We start from the raw sequence: 20,683 nt of genomic DNA on the forward strand, positions 1-20,683 counted from the left end.
AACTTTCCTGTTTCTATACCTCCTGTAAAAAGATGGCTAAAACCAGGCCTTTCATTAAAAATTACAAGTCTGGAACTGTGGACTGTAAAATCACAATAGCTGAACAGAAATATAAAAATAAAAGTATCTGAATTTACTCGACTTTGGGATCAGCTAGTTGTGTCTACTCAATTCTGGAAGTTTATGAATTGTTAATAACTCTTATAACAGTTAACTATCTTTTTGCTTAGGTCACTTGGAGGTTTTAAAGAGCGTAATTTTTAAATTTAAAACTGAATGCTCCAATGAGTTATTTGTAGGTAGTGAAAATAACTTAAGAATTTTCTTTCTTTAGTGTTTATTAAACTCATAACTTTTGATGGAATAAGGTCCCTAAAAAGGTCATTAAAACACAAATATTTTAATAAATTATAAAATAGTTTATTTATTACTATACTGAGTTGTCTTAATTAATTATTTGAACTCAGCTGTAATCAAAGATGACATGTAACCGTAACTCCAAATATTTAAACTCTGGTAAACTTGAGTTTCTGATTGTGGAAAGTGATTGCCTCAGTTATTTTGAGTACTGCTAACTTATTCTGCTTTACAGTGTTTGATTCCACCTCGTCTGGTTTTAGGACAGATCTCAGTTCCACCTCAGTTTCGATCAGCCTCAACTCTGCTGTTCAGTCACGCTTTTTGTGGTTCAGATCACATTACATCAATTTTAAAATCACTTTATCAGCTCCCAGTCCACCTCAGAACAGATTAGTTAGTTCCAGAACATATATCTGACCTCCTGACCCCCTACGAGCCCAACCCGAGATCCTCCAGTCGGTCATTCCTGGAAATTTCTCTCTCAGACCTTAAAACTAAAGGTGACCGAGCCTTTTGCTGTTCAGACCCCTCACTTGTGGTACGACCTGCTGGAGCAGATCAGAGAAACGTCGTCTTTTTTTTACTTTTAAAAACTCACAATTTTAGACTTGATTTTTATTGATGTTACTGTCAAGTTTTATTGTTTTATTATTTATAATTATATGCTATTAACTGCTCCTATCGCCCCCTTTATTTCACGAAATAATCTTATGTAAAGCGCTTTGTAACACTATATTAATAAAGGGATTATTATTATGTGACACACATCCTAGTCACATGCAGATACACATCGATCGATCACATTTCATAAACTGCTGTTAAAGTGTGTTACAAAGAGAAGGAGTGGTTGAAGTGGACACTTAAATGTTTGTGTTGTTGCAGCCAACTGGTTTCAGTTTTAGGCAAAGGGACGACTGCATGCCTCATCTGAAAGTTTGTTTTCCGGCTGTCAGAAGAAGCTGACTTTTTCTTTTCTGGCAGGAACATTGAGGAACATTTTCAACAGAGCACAGAGATAATACAAGTCACACTTTGGGGAAAAAAAAGTCCGGTTTAAAGCTCTTTTTTTTTTTTTAAATTAAATGTTCTCATACATGTTCTCTCATTGATCATGTCAAACTAATAAAAACAAAACCTCTCCCAGGAAATAACGCTTCAGAAAACTTGTCCCCTCACAAAATGAACCGTCACACTCTGTCTTTTGTTTTGCCAGAACAACAGTTCATATTAAACTAGTTTCCCATCATAAATCAAGTCAGTTTAATTTATAAAGACCAAAAGAGTTGAAGAGAAACAGAGGAGGGATCCTTAGGTTTTGTGCTGTACTACATGTCTACAACATGTAACTGAATTAAAACCTTACAATATAACCTGAATTTAACAGAACAGGTGCTTTGAATTGCATTAGATTGTACAGGTGTATCTAATAAAGTGACCACTGAGTGTATACCTGCAGCTCTAAACTGCTGCTGATGTTACTTTTCTTGCTGATGCAGCGGCTTAGTGATTGGATGACAAAACCTGGTTTCAGGTCCTGCACGTCCCCGACACGGTGCGTCCTCGTTAAACAAACTGCTCGATTAAAAATGTGCTCTGACCCTTAATGACTCTGATATTCCCTGGTGATGCTTTTGAGGACAGTTCTGTGTGTGTGTGTGTGTGTGTATGTGTGTGTGCGCGTACTGCCCGGGGTGTTAGGTGTTGCGTCACGCACCGCCCCTCCCCCTCTCGTCTCCTCCCTGACCCGGCGACTCACCCAGTTGATGAGGATGTATCGTGGCAGAGCGGAGGTGGGCTCCTTCAGGCTGCAGAAGCCATACATCACCCTGGCGTTGTCAAAGGTCAGCGTGATCTCCGCCAGACCGCCTCCTGCACCACAGAAGAAGAGACAACAGGACTATTACACAGCAGTCACGGTCATCCCTCCGTCAGGGACGAGCTGTGGACGTCCTGATCGAAATACGCAAACTGGTAAAGGATGAACAAATTAATCTGCACATGAAAAACACTAGAAAACAATCAGAGATAATGCGACTCTGCCAAGACTAGACAATCCTCTGAATGTGTTAAACAGACAATGTTCTGAACTTTCAATCTCCATCTGGATCTGCACACGTTGGAATAAACAATCATTCAAAATACCTAAATCCTGTCTGGGAACACTGAGGCTTTGTACAGTCAGACTCTCAGTTATTATGCTGCTGTTGCACCACTTATTTGTGGAATGAAACACATTTTTCAGGATCGCTCACAGTTCATACGTGAGTCACTCAACTAAGTCTGATTACAAATAATAGAGAAACAGAGATCATAGCAAAAAAAAAAAGGAAATTAATAAATGTTGTCTGGATTAGGCAATGGTCAAGACTGAATGAAATTCACAGGAGGCACCAGAAATGATTGAAAAAGTTTGATCTTGACTGTGGAAATAAAAGTTTCACCCTCTCCACTCACTTCACACACTTCTGCTGGGAAATTTCTGAGATTTCTTGAATTTTAAGACACAACCTGAAAATGAAAATTACTAAGACTGTGTTATCAGGGTTAAGAAATCAATTTAAGTTGCAGCAACAGTTACTTAATTTGTTGAGTTTTAATGGCTGGATGGCAGGTTGGACGTTTGGACTCAATATTTACTCAATTACTGCACTTAAATACATTTGTGGCACTTGAAATCTTACTTGCATACTTCCATTTTATGCTACTTTATACTCGAACTCCACTGTATGTATTTGTCAGCATACTAACATACATTTTAAACACAACTTTTAATACTTATGAACTTTACTTAAAGGGACAGTTCAGATTTTTTGAAGTGGGGTTGTGTGAGGTATTTATCCATAATCAGTGTATCACGTACAGTAGGTGGTGGTTGCCGCTCCTCAGTTTGGAGAAGCAGCAGGAGAACCGATGTGGGAAGCTTAGTGATGCACTGCTGTTGACAGTTTATTTTAGACAACTATTAAATCAAGTGTGCACTATATTTAGAATATTTTGCCTGCGTCACTTTGCCGTCACACAGGGTTTTCCAACAGAAAAACACTGTAATAGAAGCCAAATATTGCTCTCTCTTGCTCAACCAGACTCCATTGGCAAAAACAGTAATTTAATCTCAGAGAACATGGGAGCTGCTGGTCTACCACTGCCTCGATCTGTTTGTTCATTTGGGTTACTGTGTCACTTTAGTGATTCTGAACTAACCTTTTAAAACACAGTAACACGAACAAACTAACTGATCGAGACAGCGTTACAACAGCTACTCCTGTGTTCTGTGAGGTAAAATTACCATTTTTGCGAATGGAGTTTGGTTGGTTTGGAGAGACATTTGGCTTTTTAGATGTCTAAAATATATTATTTAGCTCCAAACAGAGAATGGACATGATTGCCTTGTGTATTTTTTGTTTTGGCAGATCAGCAGCAACATGCTCCGGGCCTCAGATTATGATCCTGCTCTTCATGTCTCCGTACTGTCTGATGTCAGAGATGTCTACAAACGCACACACGCTTGTTCAAACACACCAACATGACCGCGCTCTTCTGCTCTCTGATCTGAAAATAGATTCCTCTGAGGTTTACAGTGCAGATGAGCAAACTGTGTTTCCTCTCCATCACTGCTGAAATATTCACGTCTCTCTCGGGAAAAGCTGATGACATGAAGGAAACTCTGGCAGAAAGAGGCTCTTTATCAAGCAGCATCTCTGCAGCATTAGTGATGCAGACACTTGATTCGGTGATTTTACATTCAGGAATTCTCCACTGATGTGATTACATTAGACTCACAGAATAAGCTGTGGTTCTCATCACAAGCAAATCAAAGTAAAACCACAAGACGAGGCCGAGTCTTTAACTCAATCTATTGTGTTTATGGCACATTCTTTATATTACCAACACATCTCATGAAAAGACCAAAGCCAAGAATGTGTCTGTCTGACTTCATGGCTCAAAAATTATGAAAAACCTCTAAAATAAATAGTTTCATTTTTATTAAAAAAAAAAAGGCTCAGTTATTTCCAAAAGCAGCTGGTCACTGCAGTTTTTAACAAACTTTACTAAAACAGAAGAAAACCGTTCGTCTGTTGGGGACTATTTTCAGTGGCGGAGCAATACATGTTTCACCCACTGCAACAGTGTGGCTCATTGATGTATTTTAGAGCTCAGGCACATGAGGAACACACACAATCCTTGGATCAATCCATAGATCTTTTTCCCAGCGGCCATTTTGACATTTCATACTGTAATCACTTGTGTTATCAGTGACACTAATGAAGGTCACATTCCACTCAGGTCAAGCAGAGTCAGGGTGCTGCTGTTGTGCATGTTGGTTCACTGCTACACTAAATGGAATGGGACCTTAATTAGTATCATTAGTAACACCTGTGTTCACACTAATATTTCATACCAATATGGCTGCCATAAAAATTGTGTGTTTTTGGCTTTTTTATTGACAATAAAATAAATATTGATAACCTTACTTTGTTCCATTAGGTGATTTTAAATGGCCAACAGGGGGAGATGTTGCCTGGTTCTCACATTCTCACTCCAAACATATTTTGGCTTCACACGATCATTAAAACAAAAAGATAAACAGCAGGTGGAGCTCATTCTCCAGTCAGTGTCATTAAACCGCTGCAGAACAAGACGGACGCGACAAGATTACGTTATTAAAGGAGCTGCGGTCAGAGATCCAAGATGCAACATGATGCAGATCAAACATTTCTGTTCGTTTCCTGTATGAATGTGAGGAAGTCTCCTCATCGCTGCACACAGAGACGATGTTTTCAGCTCTTCACTGGAAGTAACTGAAGTGATTCATGAGCATCATCATTTATTCAATCAGCTTCCTGTGACCTTTGTCACATTTTGTTTTTATCAGTGAACCAACACTGCTACGTCAGCCAAGTGGCATTTTTTTTATTCACAAATTGAAATTGAAACTTTTCATAAAAACAGGTGGATGAACACAGTTATTGTTTAGTGATTGAGAGTTGGAGCACTTTACAGCCTGGATCGACATGAAATTTTTTAATAACCCGTGCAGGAAATGACCTGTAAGGTTAGAAAATATGATGAAGTCTTCGATTAAAGACTCCTGAGGTGCGTTTCAGTCACAAACATCCAACCATAGAGCTTCAGATTCTGCTTTGTGTCTTTTAAGACTAAAACCTGATGAAACACAAACAACAGTTTAAACTGGTCAGTTTTGGATGAATTCAGTTGCTATGGCGACGTGTTTTGTTTTTAGCAGCAGCAAGTGAATTTGTGCCCCTGGCTAGCTTCTTCTCCATAGCAACAGCAGATAAAGATAACTTCTTGTAGCCTTTGGAGTCATTTGTAAAAGTAAAAATTTTCAGAAACAGCTGAAATATTTCAAAAATGACAGTTCCAACATAAATCTGTGATACGGTCCAATTGTCCAGGAGACTCGTGTGTTTATGTGCTGAGAAACATTGAGATCATTAAAAGAAAAGTGAGGAGAAATACTCTTCTCACTTCACAACTTTACTACAGTGAATTGTGTGTTTTTGTCCTTCTGATGGCAGAAGAGTATATTAAAATCATAGTGGAACATGTTGGTTATGACCTATTGAGTTACAGTTTGTGTTTATATTAACTTGTATATTTACCTGTTTATTGTTCTCAGAAATACCTTGATTACTCTCTTTGCACTCTAACTGTTCAGATTTGTCTCGTGCCTAAGGATAGAGCAGTGTTTCCAAAATTGTTTTTTTCCTGGTGAATCACTTTTTAAAAATGACAGATCATCACAACCCAATTTAGGTCCTAACAAATAATCTTGGGAAGAGTTAATTTGTGCTTAAACATTCCTGACCATTTTTACTGACATTTCTGCATCACCTTGTGTTATCTTGACACATTTTATAGAGATCATACACATTTTAAATACTTTATAAATCAGAAATAAATGTATTTAGGCTAAATTGACAGGCCAACGTATTATTTTAATTCGCTTTCATCAGGAAAAAAAAAGTTTGGCTCCATAAATGAGACAAAATAACTGCATTTTGGTATATACACATTTTAAAATTTGCTTTCTTTTGTTTGCAGGCACTTTCAGGAGCGGACAGGGATCAGAACAGGCACTCCAACTGGTCTGACCTTTCTATTCATTCACTTAAAATTTGTGTTACAGTAACTTTTCTGTAGGATCGGACCGGACAGGCTGGTCTTTGCACCCCCTGAGCATCAGTGAGCCTTGGGTGCCCACAACCCTGCTGCCGGTTCACTAGTTCTCCTTCCTCGACTTCTATTCCGACTGATATCTCAGTTTATCGTTAGGCGGCGCCCCCTAGAGGGACAAAGTATGTCAGGAGAAGTATAAGGAGCAAGAACGTAAACATTTGGAGGAGTTGGAGTGGGTGAAACACTCAAACAGGACTTTCACCCAGGAGACCGGGGTTTAAGTTATTTAAAGTCATCAACATAAACCATCGCACACCGAACTGAGTTCCCGCGATTTTATTAAGAGTGAACAACGCGTTTTGCACCGCGGCTTCTTCATTCGTTTTTGAACAATGTTAAAGAAAAAATGTTGGAAAAGAACAGTGAAATAACTGTGATAATTAGTCATGTGACCCATGTATATGTAGCACACCTGTGAGTGCTCATGCAATCCTGTGGAGCGAACCTGAAGAGTGAATGAAAGGGTGAAGAGTGTGTGAGTGAATGGGTGAATGTCACACTGTTGGTTTGATACCAGAAAAGTGCTTTATAAATTGCAATGACAGGGTAACACAAAGTCATCACCTCATCTTACATTGACTGCAGCGTGCCTGTCGTGTTCAGGTTGGGCTCGGTTACTACTCTTTCTGACTTGGGTCGCGTTTGGAGAGAAATATGAACAGCACACTTATGTCTACATGTATACTTCAGCACCATGTTGCAGTGGTTTTATTACACTCTGGAGGACAGTCTGTGATGTATGTGTGTGTATCAAATGGAGTCCCATTAAGCTGTAATGATCATGCAGCGCGTCATTAACTGTCGTAATAATGAGTCCAGCTCTGCGATGGCTCCGTAACAATCAGGAGACAAAGAAGATGTTAATTTTCGCCCCAAAGCAAAAGCAGAACCCACAGAGCTCATCAGAGCTCACCGCCGCAGGTCTGCAGCAGCAAATTACCCCCACGCATGATGCTGGCATGTTAACAGGCAGCCATGTTCATTACAACATAGAAGAGAATAAGAGCATGATGTCACATTAAATTCTCGGACTGGATCGATGACAGAAGAGCAGGAACTTACCTCCTGATGATGACAGTGTCAAATCATTGCTCTCATCCTCATATGTGTACAAGGCCCTGAAAGACAGAGAATGTATGTGTCACTTTTATGTTCATTTGAGCGAAAAGCAAGAAGCAAAAAGACTTAGACACAGCACTAATTTGAGCTAAATGCAAACGTCAGCGTTTTAATGTGTTCATGATGTTCATCACGATGAACATGCTGATGTTAAGAATTCTGGTTTATGATGAAACACCTGATGAACTAATGACGTCCCCATCAGCCATCAGCTGCCTTTTGTATTCAATGCTAGCATGCTAACACGCTAAGCTAAAATGGAGAACATGGTAAACATACACCTGCTAAACAGCTGTTATTCCTATGTTCCCAGGATTGTATGTTCCCCAGATTTATATGACACATAATGGGATAGGGGTGGGGACAAGAGGTTGGCATAGAACTTAGGTCCCTGGGAACACAGGGCCTGGGGAACTTATGAAATTGAGAACATTGGACACTGGGACCTTCAGATGCTGGGAACATAAGACTTTTGGAACTTAAGACGCTGGGAACATAGGGCTATGGGAACTTAGGACCCTGGGAACTTAGGTACCAAAGAAAATAGGACCTTTGGAACCTAGGACCTTGGGAACACAGAATCCAAGGAACATTGGGAAAAAAAGATTAGCGCCCACTAAACACAGCATCTCAGCAACAACAGGCTACTACACAGTACTGGTAGCACTCGAACAAGAGGTACAAATTACCAAGAACTGTAAGTGGATCCCTCTCAAACAAACTACGAGTGCAGTTCAGTTCAGAACAAGAGCTTAGAAGTGTTTTTTTTTTTTAATCTCTTCTACATCAACATCTCACATGTTAGCAGTATTTCAGACTAATGGTTCACTGTTGTCCTTAAACACTGCAGTGTGACTAAAAAGCACAACCATGCCGCTTTAGACCAAGTCACCAAATCAGCTGCTTCCTAATGACGGCGTTTGAGAAAAATAACAGAGGTTGAGTCCCCCGCCGTCACCAGAAACAAGTGTTGCAAACATCTTTTGGATGACTGATAGAGCTGCTTTATCTGCTCAAGTGTGTGTGTGTGTGTGTGTGTGTGTGTGTCTGTAAAGCAGATTACTTGGTTTGATTAATGACTGTGGGAACTCTGCCTCTGCCTCTGCCTGGATTAGAAAAGCAGGACATTCATTGACATAGTTGTTTTCTTAGCCTTAGACTAATTCTAACCCTATAACCAAGTCTAAACTCTCAAACAGCCTTTTAAAGAAGCGAGAACTGGACAAAATGTCCTCACTTTCCGGTCTAAAGTGTTGATATTTCACACTGTAGCAGCTGTTCTCTCTCAGTTTGACCTCTGTTGCCCTCTCCACCATCTTTGTCCAGTACAACGGACTCACAATTAGACTCACACCCACAGTGCGCGCAGGCACATACTCACTGCATTATATAAAATCAATTACATATGCATGCCCACCCACATCCCGATGTATTGTACACTCCATGACCTCTGTGGCTGAGGTTAAACGAAGGTGGCAGAGATTATAGTTTAGCCGACATTTCCAGATTGAAGCAGTTTGACCTTCTGTTATCACCCAGCTGTAAAATCCATTAACCTGCAGGTTAGAATGAATTTACTGCAACAAAACAACAAAGTCTGAAGCCACACTACTTCTTCTTCTGTCTGTGGATTCTCACTTCTTTACTACAAGTGGGGTACAAACTGAAAAACCGACAGGAGGAGACGCCGGTGATCAAAATGGATTTCTGTTCGTATTAAATGCATGCTGGGATTGAGGTTAGAGAAATTACCTTTTAATCTATCTATCAGGGTTTAAACAGGAGATTATAAACGGAGAGCAATGCACTGTAGATTATTGAAGATTATTATTACTATAAAACTCTTCACCAAACTCTCAATCAGCACAAAAGCTCAGAAATGTGTGTATGTGTGTTGATCAGCGCTGACTCTTTCCCTGACACAGGAACTAAACTCACCAGTGTGAAAAGTTCTGTTTTACCCACCCGTCTACGTGCAACGTCCCATACGCATGTACTTTTCACACTTAGGTGAGGCAAAACGTGACAATGACAGAGCATCTTCTACAACCACTAACTCTACCTGCCTTCTCTGAATATTAATATTGATTATTATCACGCTATATCATTTAAAAAGCATGCATTTAATGCCAAATAACTCCACAATTGAAATATCATCATCATTAGTCTCCCAGCAAGCAAAATTTAAATAGTGTTACACAAATGTAACAGAATTACCAAATTCAAACTTTGATTGCAATCCAAAATGCCAAAAAAGAAGTATTCTTATTAACTGTTCCGCTGGAAAATTACCACAGCCTACCAAGGAAAAAGTCTAAGACTACTGGGGGAAAAAAGCAGAAGGATATGTCAGCTATCTTTTATTATAGGGCCATTTATCTTAACTTCTGGAGGAAAAGTGCTGAACTGCTTTGGAAGTTGGTGTGAGCCCTGCACTTAGTGGTTTCTGCCAGTTTCTTCACTGCGGGTTGCAGAGAAGTTAGTTTCAGCTGAAGTGCCTCTGAGGCCATCAAGTTTTTCCAGCTCGGTAACTTAATTTATTTATTTCTCGGTTAGTGTGCATATTAATAAACGTTACTGTAACTATGCCAGAATTAGCCAAAAGGGTAGTTTTCATCCGTAGTCTCTGGCTAGGTATGAAGTTGGCAGCCTAGTCCAAGAGACTGGGGTACTTGGACAGCATGCAGAGGACCTGGCTGAATCCCTGCTCAACGAGATATGTTCTCGGGAAAGCAAGAAAAAAACATGCAGCCTGGTCTTCTCCCAGAGACGACAAATCAAAGATTGACAACGTGGTGAAACTGTTTAAAACATGTTTTCATAGATGAATGAGATACATCAGCGTTGAAAAATATGAAAAAAGAAAACATGCTGCAGAAGATATTGTAAACAAACACTGTGATTCATTCTATATTACTTCTCTTATGATAAAAATGAGTAAAAAAGGAGGATGGATAAACAGAGACGACTGGAGAAAAGGAGGATTTTGGTGATGCTGAGAGCTGAGAAATCAGCAGGGAAGAGAGAGGAAAAGCAGAGAGTGACTCGGCAGAAAGAGACAGGGTGGAGGGAGGGGAGGGGAGGTGAGGTCAGCAGAAAGTCAGACGGAGGCCAGACTATAAGCTTCAGGCTGAAACAGCATGATGTCATCTGGACTGAGCCCGACTGGTAATACCCGTCTCTCTCTCTCTCTCTCTCTCTCTCTCTCTCTCTCTCTCTCTCTCTCTCTCTCTCTCTCTCACACACACACACACAAACACACGTCTACAAGAGGACATGCAGCTGTGAAGGAAAATTCTCCAAGAACACATCACTTCTTTAACAAGCAGAGTCCAGTTTACCACATCTATAAATGTTACACAAAGCCTCACAAGATCCCAGGATCTCTGCAGTAACATTTGTTTATTTAAATTAAGGAGAAAATGTTATATTTGCATGTTTGTGTCACTGTACATTTAGTTCAGTACCACGTAGGCTAATTCAGCCTCTTCTCACCCTAACTTGTCAAACACCAACGTTTTGTCACCGCCCCTCAGCGCTGATGCAACAGGCTGTCGATGGAGTATAGAGAGTGAGACAGTCGGCATATTGGGGAGGCGGGGCGGATAGATGACTCAGACAAACGCAGGACTTTCACCCTGAAGACCAGGGTTCATATCCCTCAATTAAATTAAAAGTTTAAGGTACAAAATGTGACTTAAGTAAAGTGATTTTGTATTGCAAAAAGTGATGCACTTAACAAAGTGTATCTATTGTAATCCCAAACCCAGACAGCCAGTAAAAGCTGTTGATGGTTGACGAGCTGGAATAAGAACAGGCTGGATGCTTCATATCAGAGTGAATGAACATCTACTGCCTAAACAGGAGTCATTCCTATGTTCCCCTGCTCTATATAGGACATAATGGGTTAGGGTTAGAGGTTAGCATAGAACATAGACTCTGAGAACATAGAACCTTGAAAAATTAAAACCCTTAAAACTTAGGACTCTGAGAACATAGGAACCTGAGAACATAAGACCCTGGGAACCTTAGGACCCTGAGAACATAGGATCCTGAGAAAATAAGACCCTGGGGACCTTAGGATCCTGAGAACATAAGACCCCGGGAACCTTAGGACCCTGAGAATATGGCCCTTGGGTACATAGGACCCTGGGAACCTATGACCCTATGGACACAGGACCCTGGGAACCTTAGACCCCAGAGAATACAGGCCCTTGGGACCATAGAACCCTAAGAACATAACACCCTGTGAATATAAAACCCTGGGAACCTTAGGACCATGAGAACATAGCACCCTTGGAACATAGGACCCTGGAAACACAGGACCCTGAGAACATCCTATGAACATGGGGCTTTGGGAACTTAGGACCCTGAGAACACAGCGCCATAATATTAATAATGGATTGACAGGATGGTTTGATGATCCTCATTCATACACTAAAGGATACCTTGTGTACTTGTATGAGATTGAGATCCCAAGGGACTGTGCTATTTACACCCACCCACTCGTGTACACAGCCTAGCATGACAGCAACAAGCAGCCAAGTGTCACTAGCCTAAAACTTAACCAAACTGTGGCTTAAAAACTGAAGTGAGCAAAGTGTTATAACTGACTTTCAGGTTACAGAGGTCAGGACTCAAACTCATTCACCCACTGCAACATTCTGACTGATGACTTTGTAGCTCTTTACATGACTACTACTACCACAACTACTACAGAGACTGGTATAGTTGTAGCAGAATCACAACAAACCGGCGGAGAAGCAAAGTCCTGCAGGCAGAAAAAGAAAGGTTGAGGGGGGATTACAGATGAAAAAACAAAGAGAGCAAAAGTCAGGGATCAAACTGATGACAGATAAGAAAGACAACGGTGCACACAAAGGATGGGAGAGAAGGGGATGAGAAAGAAACACAGGAAGCGTTTAAGATTGAGAGAACGATAGAGAGAGCTCTATAAATAATTCTCTTTAAAGAAGACAGCTGTTTATTATTCATATAAAGCCCCCATGACCTAGAAACAGCTCTCTCTCTCTCTCTCTCTCTCTCTCTCTCTCTCTCTCTCTCTCTCTCTCTCTCTCTCTGTGTGTGTGTGTGTGTGTGTGTGTGTGTGTGTGTGTGTGTGAGCACAGATGAGCATGTAAGTGGAGGAGGAGAGGAAGGAAGGAAACAAGGAGAGAAAATAGAGTGGAGAAGGGGATGATGAATGAGAGGATGAAAAGGAGAAAAGCAGACATGAATGTGGAGACTGACGTGGTGATGATGATGATGATGAGGGTGATGATGATGTGTTGGATGAAGTAAAGTACATTTAATCAAGTACTGTACTTTTTAATAGTACTTTACTTGAGTATTTTCCATTTTCTGATACTTTATATTTCTTATTTGCTACAATTCAGAGGGTATTATTGTTATTTTTAGTCCACTATCTCAACTTTTATTTAATTTCTTTGCAGATTCAGATTAATAATCCTAAAATATAATCAACAAATAATTTGAGATGTGTATTATGAAAAAAATAAAACTATATTGATCTCATGGTGAAATTCACAATCTACCACCATACACATTTTCCTGATCTTGTCCACAGCAGCACATTGCTTACTTGCATGCTGGTACTCGTCTCTGCTTCTCCAAATGGGGGACGTGTCGACTGCCAACTGCTAAAACAACCCACCTTCAAAAAAATAACAAAACTGAACTATCCCTTTAAACCTAACCAAACTGCAACTATTTTACAACGTTAACCATGCGTGTAATGCATCATCATAGACTCCTTCTGCCGAGGTCACATTGCAAAAATCTGACCTGTATCTGATTTAGAGCCACATATAAAAGTGGGCCAGATCAGAATTGATAAAATATCAGATTCCATGTGATGATAAGTGCTGTTAATACTGTGTGAAAAAAAAAAAATCTTTTTTCCTGCAGGGTGAACGTAGCTATATTGCAATTGTGGAGGGAAACACAGCGAGCAGCAGGTCAGGACTGCTCTCCAAAGCACTTACAGGCACTTACGCTGTGAGGTTTGAATCTAAACAGATCATTACTTAATAGTGCAGTTTTTTTCTCATGTTCAAACAGAAGTCAGTGACGACCCTAAAATATACACACACATACTGTACAGTTAATGTAGCTATAAGGTCACTCACTGAACGGTTCAGTGAGTATGGAAATGTGACACATCTCGACCCAACTGAGCATATGGGAAATGTACTATATAGGCTATATGAACTGTGTGTGTGTGTGCGTGTGTGTGTGCGTGCGTGCGTGCGTGCGTGCATGTGTGTGTGCGTGCGTGCGTGCATGTGTGTGTGTAAGCCCACGCTACCTTTGATGTGAAGAAGAATCGGTGCACTGCTTTTAACTGGAGGCGGCACAACAGCTTTCCTCTCTAATCTGTTCTTTACTGTAGGAGGCTGTGTGTGTGTGTGTGTGTGTGTGTGTGTGTGTGTGTGTGTGTGTGTGAGAGAGAGAGAGAGAGAGAGAGAATCTGAGAGATCCATTAATATAACTGATCTCTTTAATCATTCATATTCTGGTTTCTGCGTGGCTGTGTCATCTTCAGGTGCTACAGAGGTGTTAGCATGATGTTAACATCTGTTTTTTGAATGATTAGAGTCAATAGAGCTCCGCTATACACAGTCACCAACATATGTATTATAATTTACCTTTCCTAAGTCCCGCCCCTTTTCTCTCTGCATCCCAGTGACAGTTGAGCAACCTCGGTGCCCCACAAAAAACCTCAGTCAACTTTCTCTTCCCCTGTTTCTTGTACTTAGACATGCTATGTGCTAAGCTCGCCCTCTGTTGAAAAGAAAACTAATTTTGATGATTATAAAGTGTATATAGTAATAATCTGCAGTTAGCTAATGTTAGCAAAACGCTACCTAACTAGCAAGCTAATCTACATCATTATCTCACTAATAAGCTATCATTGTGACCCTATATGTTGCTTTCACTGGAAAAGGAGAACGTTGACAAAGGTTCTGCTGGGTACCAATGTCAACTGTTATTGGAGAACATAGCAAAAAGGGGCGGGGCTGAATAAGGGTCAATTAAAGTGCAGCAGTACAATGATGAAGAAAAGCTCAGTGAGGAAAATCTAAATTGATCAGAGTCACACGAGTCTTCAAGCCTTTGCATTCAAGTCCCAAATCAAGTCCCAAGTCCTAAACAGTCAGTTTCCAGCCTGATTGATTTACAAAATCATTTAGCCGTTAAACTAATGTTAGCTAAGCATTTGCTTGTTAACTATGTTAATATTATTTTGCGTTCTGTTTGAACTGTGAAGTTGGAATGTCTGAGTTCCAAGTTGGAAATTTTTAGCTGAAATCCCCCATTTCTGCTCGGAAAGTCAGCGGAGCATCACAAAAATCCAAGATGGCTTTTATGCACATCAACAAAAGTCAAAGCTGTTTATTAGCACATCTGTCTTTTGTGTCTCCTAAGATCAGCTGAACACACAGTATGTCCATGTCCTGTCCAAGTTCTATCTGTGAACACGTTGCCAAGGTGTTTGTACGTGCAAACATGTAACAAACGTGTTGTTGTCAAGCACAAAAATAAAAATCCAACTTGGTGCACTGGAATGCACTCAACTCAGGTGTGACGTCTTTCACAGTTCCGACTTCCAACTTCTAAGGTACGCTTAACACACCATTAGCCTCGACTTGTTTCCATTCCTCAATTTGTTCTTTGCACAACTTTAAATGTCAAATGAAGCTGGAATAAAGAAGTCTCACATTTTACATTCTGCAATTAATTTTGACCACCTATTAGTATTTGTGCGCAAACAAAATTATCTTTGGTATAATTTTTTTCCAACTGGAGCTTAGTAATGTATCATTTCGTCATGGTTCTCTCCTGAAACTTGACTGGATGCTGTGGAATTGGTTCAGCCAAAGTGGATCTGAGGAATTAAGTGATGACAATGAATATTGTAAACATCAGTTGTTTCAGGAAATTAAGGAAAATGAATTTTTAAATAACAGACTTTTTAATTTTTGGGCTTGGAGGGAAGGTATCAACTATTTTCAAATCAAAAGGCTCAAGTCCAATGAGTCATTGCTGTTAAAGTTGAAGTCAAGTTGCAAGTCTTTTTTTAAAAAATTTTGTCAAGTTGAGTCTAAAGCCATCAAATCTGTGACTTGAATCTGACTCGAGTCCAAGTCACGTCACTCAAATCCACACCTCTCATGCTGTTTGCAATATTTTGAACATTTTTATTTTCTGTCCTTCCTCCTTCTCCCGTTTATTTTTGTCAGTCTTTCTCTGTGGTGTATTACACACACACAAATTAAAAAACATTTCTGATGCGTGTGCGCTTTGTGATGCAGCACACAAACGTGAAGCAGACTGGATCTTTTCATCCCTCTTAGTCCATCAAAACAACAGGAGTCTCTGCATGAAGAAGCTTCAGAGCTATTTTAAGATGAATGCTGATTCGCACTGTCAGATTCTCAGGACTGAGAGGCAACTAACAGGGCTTTTCAAATATTCCAAACATTATTAATATCGCTTGTACAGCTTTTTAAAGGAAAAATTTAAACAATTTTCATGGACTTTCAGGGGACCTAAAACAAACATTTCCACATCTTGTGATTGTGCAGGTAAAACACCAGATTATGGTGAAATTCAAGCTATTCCTCACCTTAAAAAATATAACGGTTATAATTAAGCATTTCCCAAACTTTCAAGACTTTATACAAACCCTGTAATAAAGAAAAACAGTGGAGGAACATGCTGAATCTCATATACAGGAACAGGACGGCCCAGGACTGAATAAACATCTCTGCAACCCAGTCTCAACAAACATGGGACAATGTCATCTGTAAAACTGTTTTCATAGCAGAACTTCCCTTCAGAGATGTATTATTTAAGAGGCAAAATGGCACCAAATCTTGAGTCAAAACAGCACAAAACTAGCAGCTTTGACAGACAAAAGAAACACAGTTTGAATTGAGAGGAATCTGAACAGTGAAGCTGCTTCAGATTCGTCTAATTTCTGATGTTTCTATTTTTTTGTTCAGGCCCTGTGCGTAAGATCAGCGGTGCATGGCATTGACTTTGGAGCTGTTAAAAAAAAAGAGGTTGGCAAGATAAACCATCCCAACACATCCCGCAGGGAGCGTGTCACCATGGCAACCACGCAGCATCCCCCATCGTTATCTCTGCAACAGCAGTCTGTGACCTGAGGGGAGCGACGATGTAAAGATGGAGATGACGGGGGGGGGGGGGGGGGGGGGGGTGGAGGAGAATTGAAGGGCAGAACACACACACCAGGTGAGCACACAACTTACAGTGTGAGTGTGTGTGTGTGTGTGTGTGTGTGTATGGTCCAGCTGGACTCACACCGCAACTTCAAAAGGCTCTGCTGACCTGGTTTACTGATCTGTGTCTGCAGATTCTCCTTCACACGGTCAAGTGTGTAAAGATGCGCGGTGGCATCATATTTCACAATACAAAAACACAACAACACACACAGCTGTGCTGAAAACATGATTACAGTATCAACTAAATCTTATCAAACAGGGTACAGTAAGTAGGAATGGGGCCATAAAACCTTCAGTAACTTTAACATTTTGCTCAAGAACTGAACCAAAATGACCTCTTTACAAACAAGTATCACAGTTCACTGTCACCATACAGGTGTGTAGCTACACACAGACTGCAGATGGCGCTGCTGATGTTTCCTGCTGCAGGGCTTCAGATGTAGTCACACAGGTCATATCTTTTGGCTGTTAGCACCCACAGAGACCTGCAGGGTATCATTTGAATATTTCTGTATCTGGCGGTTTTATTTTGCATATTTCAAACTTCTGTACCTTTAAAGTGGGCCAACATGTCAGAGTGACATTTAGTGTCGTTGCTTTTGGATTTATCTTTTCATCGGCAACAGGAGAGGACGACCTGTCCAGGATTTTGAAGTTGCAGTCAGTGAATGTAATGAAGATCCGCTGAATCACTTTGTGAAAGTGAAAGTCTTGCAGATTTTTTGAAGAGAGCTTGAGAACAGGACTGAACCATTAAATCACTATAAGAGACTCAGTAATTTGTGTGTTTATTAAATCAGTTTTACATTCTAAAGCACTAAGCGTGTGAATGCACCAGTTGCCATGACGACCCGATGAAAATTGGCCTAATTTGCCAATTAGCAGAGGTTAGAGTAGTCTTGAGAGCACCACAGTCTCAGTGCAGAACAAGGCGATGACGCTGCCAGAGTTTTAGGTTCAGATCCCCTCAAGGCTCCGGCCTGGTGGGGAAAAATGGAAAACGTCTGCACCCGTTCTGCTTTCAGGCCTCTTGGACGCACGTCACCAGACACCAGGCTGATGTTATGAACAGAGCCAGAAAGCTTTTTGCTTCCGCGAGCTGCTGTCAGGCTTCCTACTGACTCAGTGAAGACAAAACACGGGAGAGAAGCCGACTGCCAAGGCTCATTTAGAAAATTAAAGTTGAGTCAGTAGAAAACTATGGGATATTAAAGGGGATAGTTTGGAACTTTTTGAAGTTGGGTTGTGTAAGGAACTCATACAACCCCGCTTCAGTCAGAGAGAATCCACAGCAGATGGCGGTCGGCATGCCCCCAGTTTGGAGAAGCAGCAGGAGTACCAGTGCAGGAAGCTAAACGATGTACTGCTGTGGACAGGGTCAGCAGCAAAACGTGTTTTAGCAACCAACAAAACATCAACTTCGGTTTAAGTGTGCACTATATTTAGGATACTTCCACTGCTTTACCTGCTGTCAGACAAGCTTTTCCAAAAAAGGACATTTCTGTTATATAAGTCAAATATCTTGCACAACCAGACTCCACTGGTGAAATCAGTGATTTTATCTCACAGAATACAGGAGGTGTTTGCTTATCACTGCCTCGATTGGTTAGTTTGTTGGTTAGGAGTCTAGTGGCTGTGGAGACAGTGATATAATGAGTAATATCACTTCAGTTTCCCTTTGGAAAAGGTTGTCTGACAGCAAGTTAAAGTGGTTAAAATATTCTAAATATAGCATATACTAATAGGAGCTATACGTAATAATTGGCCACCAGTTGGATTCAAACAAATAGGAGGCAGCATATCATCAGAAAGTTAAGCTAAAATAACAGCTAACTGCTGCTAACTGTAGCTCTCTTTAGCTCAGTTTATACCTCTGGCTCAGGAGATTTGGACTGCTGGGAGGAGGAGGTTTTCAGGCCAAAGCTGAGGGGGACCCAGCAAGAAATGCTGGCACAGAGCAGCGCCACAACGGGCACCGCAACCCAGCAGGCGACAGTAACAGGCTGATATGGTACTGTGGAGATTTACAGAAAAACCGACGTTAAAAACAACATATTTTAGCCATTTCAAAAAGGCCAGACAGGACAGCCTGGGGCTAGCAGGTTAGCATGCTAACTTCAGTAGATATCTCTGCAGCACAACACACAGACGTCTCAGCCTGATACCAGCCTGAACTGTCGACTCAATTCAGTCTGATGTGGCCTCCACTCTACAGGATTTTTTTTGGGGGTGGTGGGATTTGATTTTCCCTAACCAATCACTAGAGACCACCGTCATTTTGAGTCAGCACTGGCTGTCATGACAGCTTTGTTTTTTCCCCCACAGTCTGTAATTTTATGATGAGAGAGTGAGTCTTTAAAGGGTGGGTATGTTACTTTAATGAGTCATTAAGTGTGAAGATCAACTGATTTTCTTTGTTCTACAGAAAAAAAAACATTCTACAGAAAAAAGACCCTCTATTATCGAGACTAACTGGTTAGTAGCTGCATATCAGGCTAAAGACAGTTAAAATAGCAACCTGAGGTCTCCCAAAATGCCTTGGTGCTTCATAGTATACCCCTCTGGAAGCGCATGTAAATGCAACCAGCTGATCGATCACATTTTCTTCTGGTCGTGGACTGTCACAAAGTTAGTGTGTTAGCTTGATTGGCTAATCATTAACTCGCCCCCCCAAGGCACTGATTGGTTGCTTATTTTTTGTTTCGAGAAACCGCAGTTACATGTCATGATGCCTGACCAGAGAAACAGCCAACTTGGTGGAGGAGGAAAATTCAAAGGTCTGGACCCTGGTTGTAGACGTCACTGACATAACATCGAAACTGTTATTTCTTCACATTCTGTAGATTTTGGGTGTTTTTAAAAATATTATTGGGGGCTATATGCCTTTATTTTTTATAGGGTAGTTGAAGATATAACAAGAAAGGGGAAGAGACAGTGACCCAGAGTCCAACCCACTCACAGTGTCATAGTGTACCAACTAACTACTAACTACTGTAGATAATTTGAATAAATTTTTGAATGTTTTAAAACTAGAATTCCTACATATAGCACCTTTAAACCAATATAGATTTATGTAGGCGTCTAAAATACGACTTCCTGCTGACTCTGCCTACAGTGGTACATTGCCTGGCTTCCTACACTGGTACTCCTGCTGCTTTTCTAATTTAACTTTTCCATATCAACAGACGTCATTTTTGCAAATCTATTCTGCATGCAAAATTACAACAACTTTCCCTTTAAGTTCTCTCAGGCATTTTTGCACAGAAGTGACAGTGAGTATGACATTAATCTTGCGCAGTGCAACTAAACACACCATCGACTGCGTCTAGTGGCATACAATATAATAAGTGAGTGTGAAAACAGACCCTGTGATCAGGCACAGACACAACTGTAGTGCGTACAGTGTTTCTCTCGGTTATTTGTCCAATTTCAGAGGAGAAGCACGCTTTGTTCCCAACACAAATCCAATATTTATCCTCGGGTTGGTGGAGTTCGGATTCCTCCTGGGTTTTTAACGGCCAGAGGGAAAAGAGAAATATGTGCGGTTAGAGAGCTGCTCAGAACAGAGACTGTAGCTGCAGACAAAGAGCTGTGAAGACAGGAGCAGGCAGACAGACACAGTGCATTGTGGGATGGGACAGAGAGAACTATGGGGGATGATTAAGCACGCTGGCAGTGACTGTTATTCCTGTGGTCGGATAACGCAGCGTGATTTACCGAGCAAGAAACCT

General features: G+C 40.8%; 1 protein-coding gene across 4 annotated transcripts in view; it reads right to left on the bottom strand.

Annotated features, from left to right (window-relative positions):
* The window catches only part of dbn1 (drebrin 1), a 144,900-nt gene that overhangs the window by 21,284 nt on the left and 102,933 nt on the right, over nt 1-20,683 (bottom strand). For all 4 annotated transcript variants that reach the window (XM_084730058.1, XM_084730057.1, XM_084730056.1 and 1 more), the window contains exons 2-3: nt 7,624-7,679; nt 2,117-2,229 (exon numbers count right to left, since the gene is read on the bottom strand). In XM_084730058.1, coding sequence (XP_084586184.1) covers nt 2,117-2,229; nt 7,624-7,679 — 169 coding nt within the window. The remainder of the gene's footprint in view (nt 1-2,116; nt 2,230-7,623; nt 7,680-20,683) is intronic.

This window comes from Lutjanus erythropterus, chromosome 11 (assembly GCF_056507025.1).
Source record: "Lutjanus erythropterus isolate fLutEry1 chromosome 11, fLutEry1.hap2, whole genome shotgun sequence".
NCBI lineage: Eukaryota > Metazoa > Chordata > Actinopteri > Lutjaniformes > Lutjanidae > Lutjanus > Lutjanus erythropterus.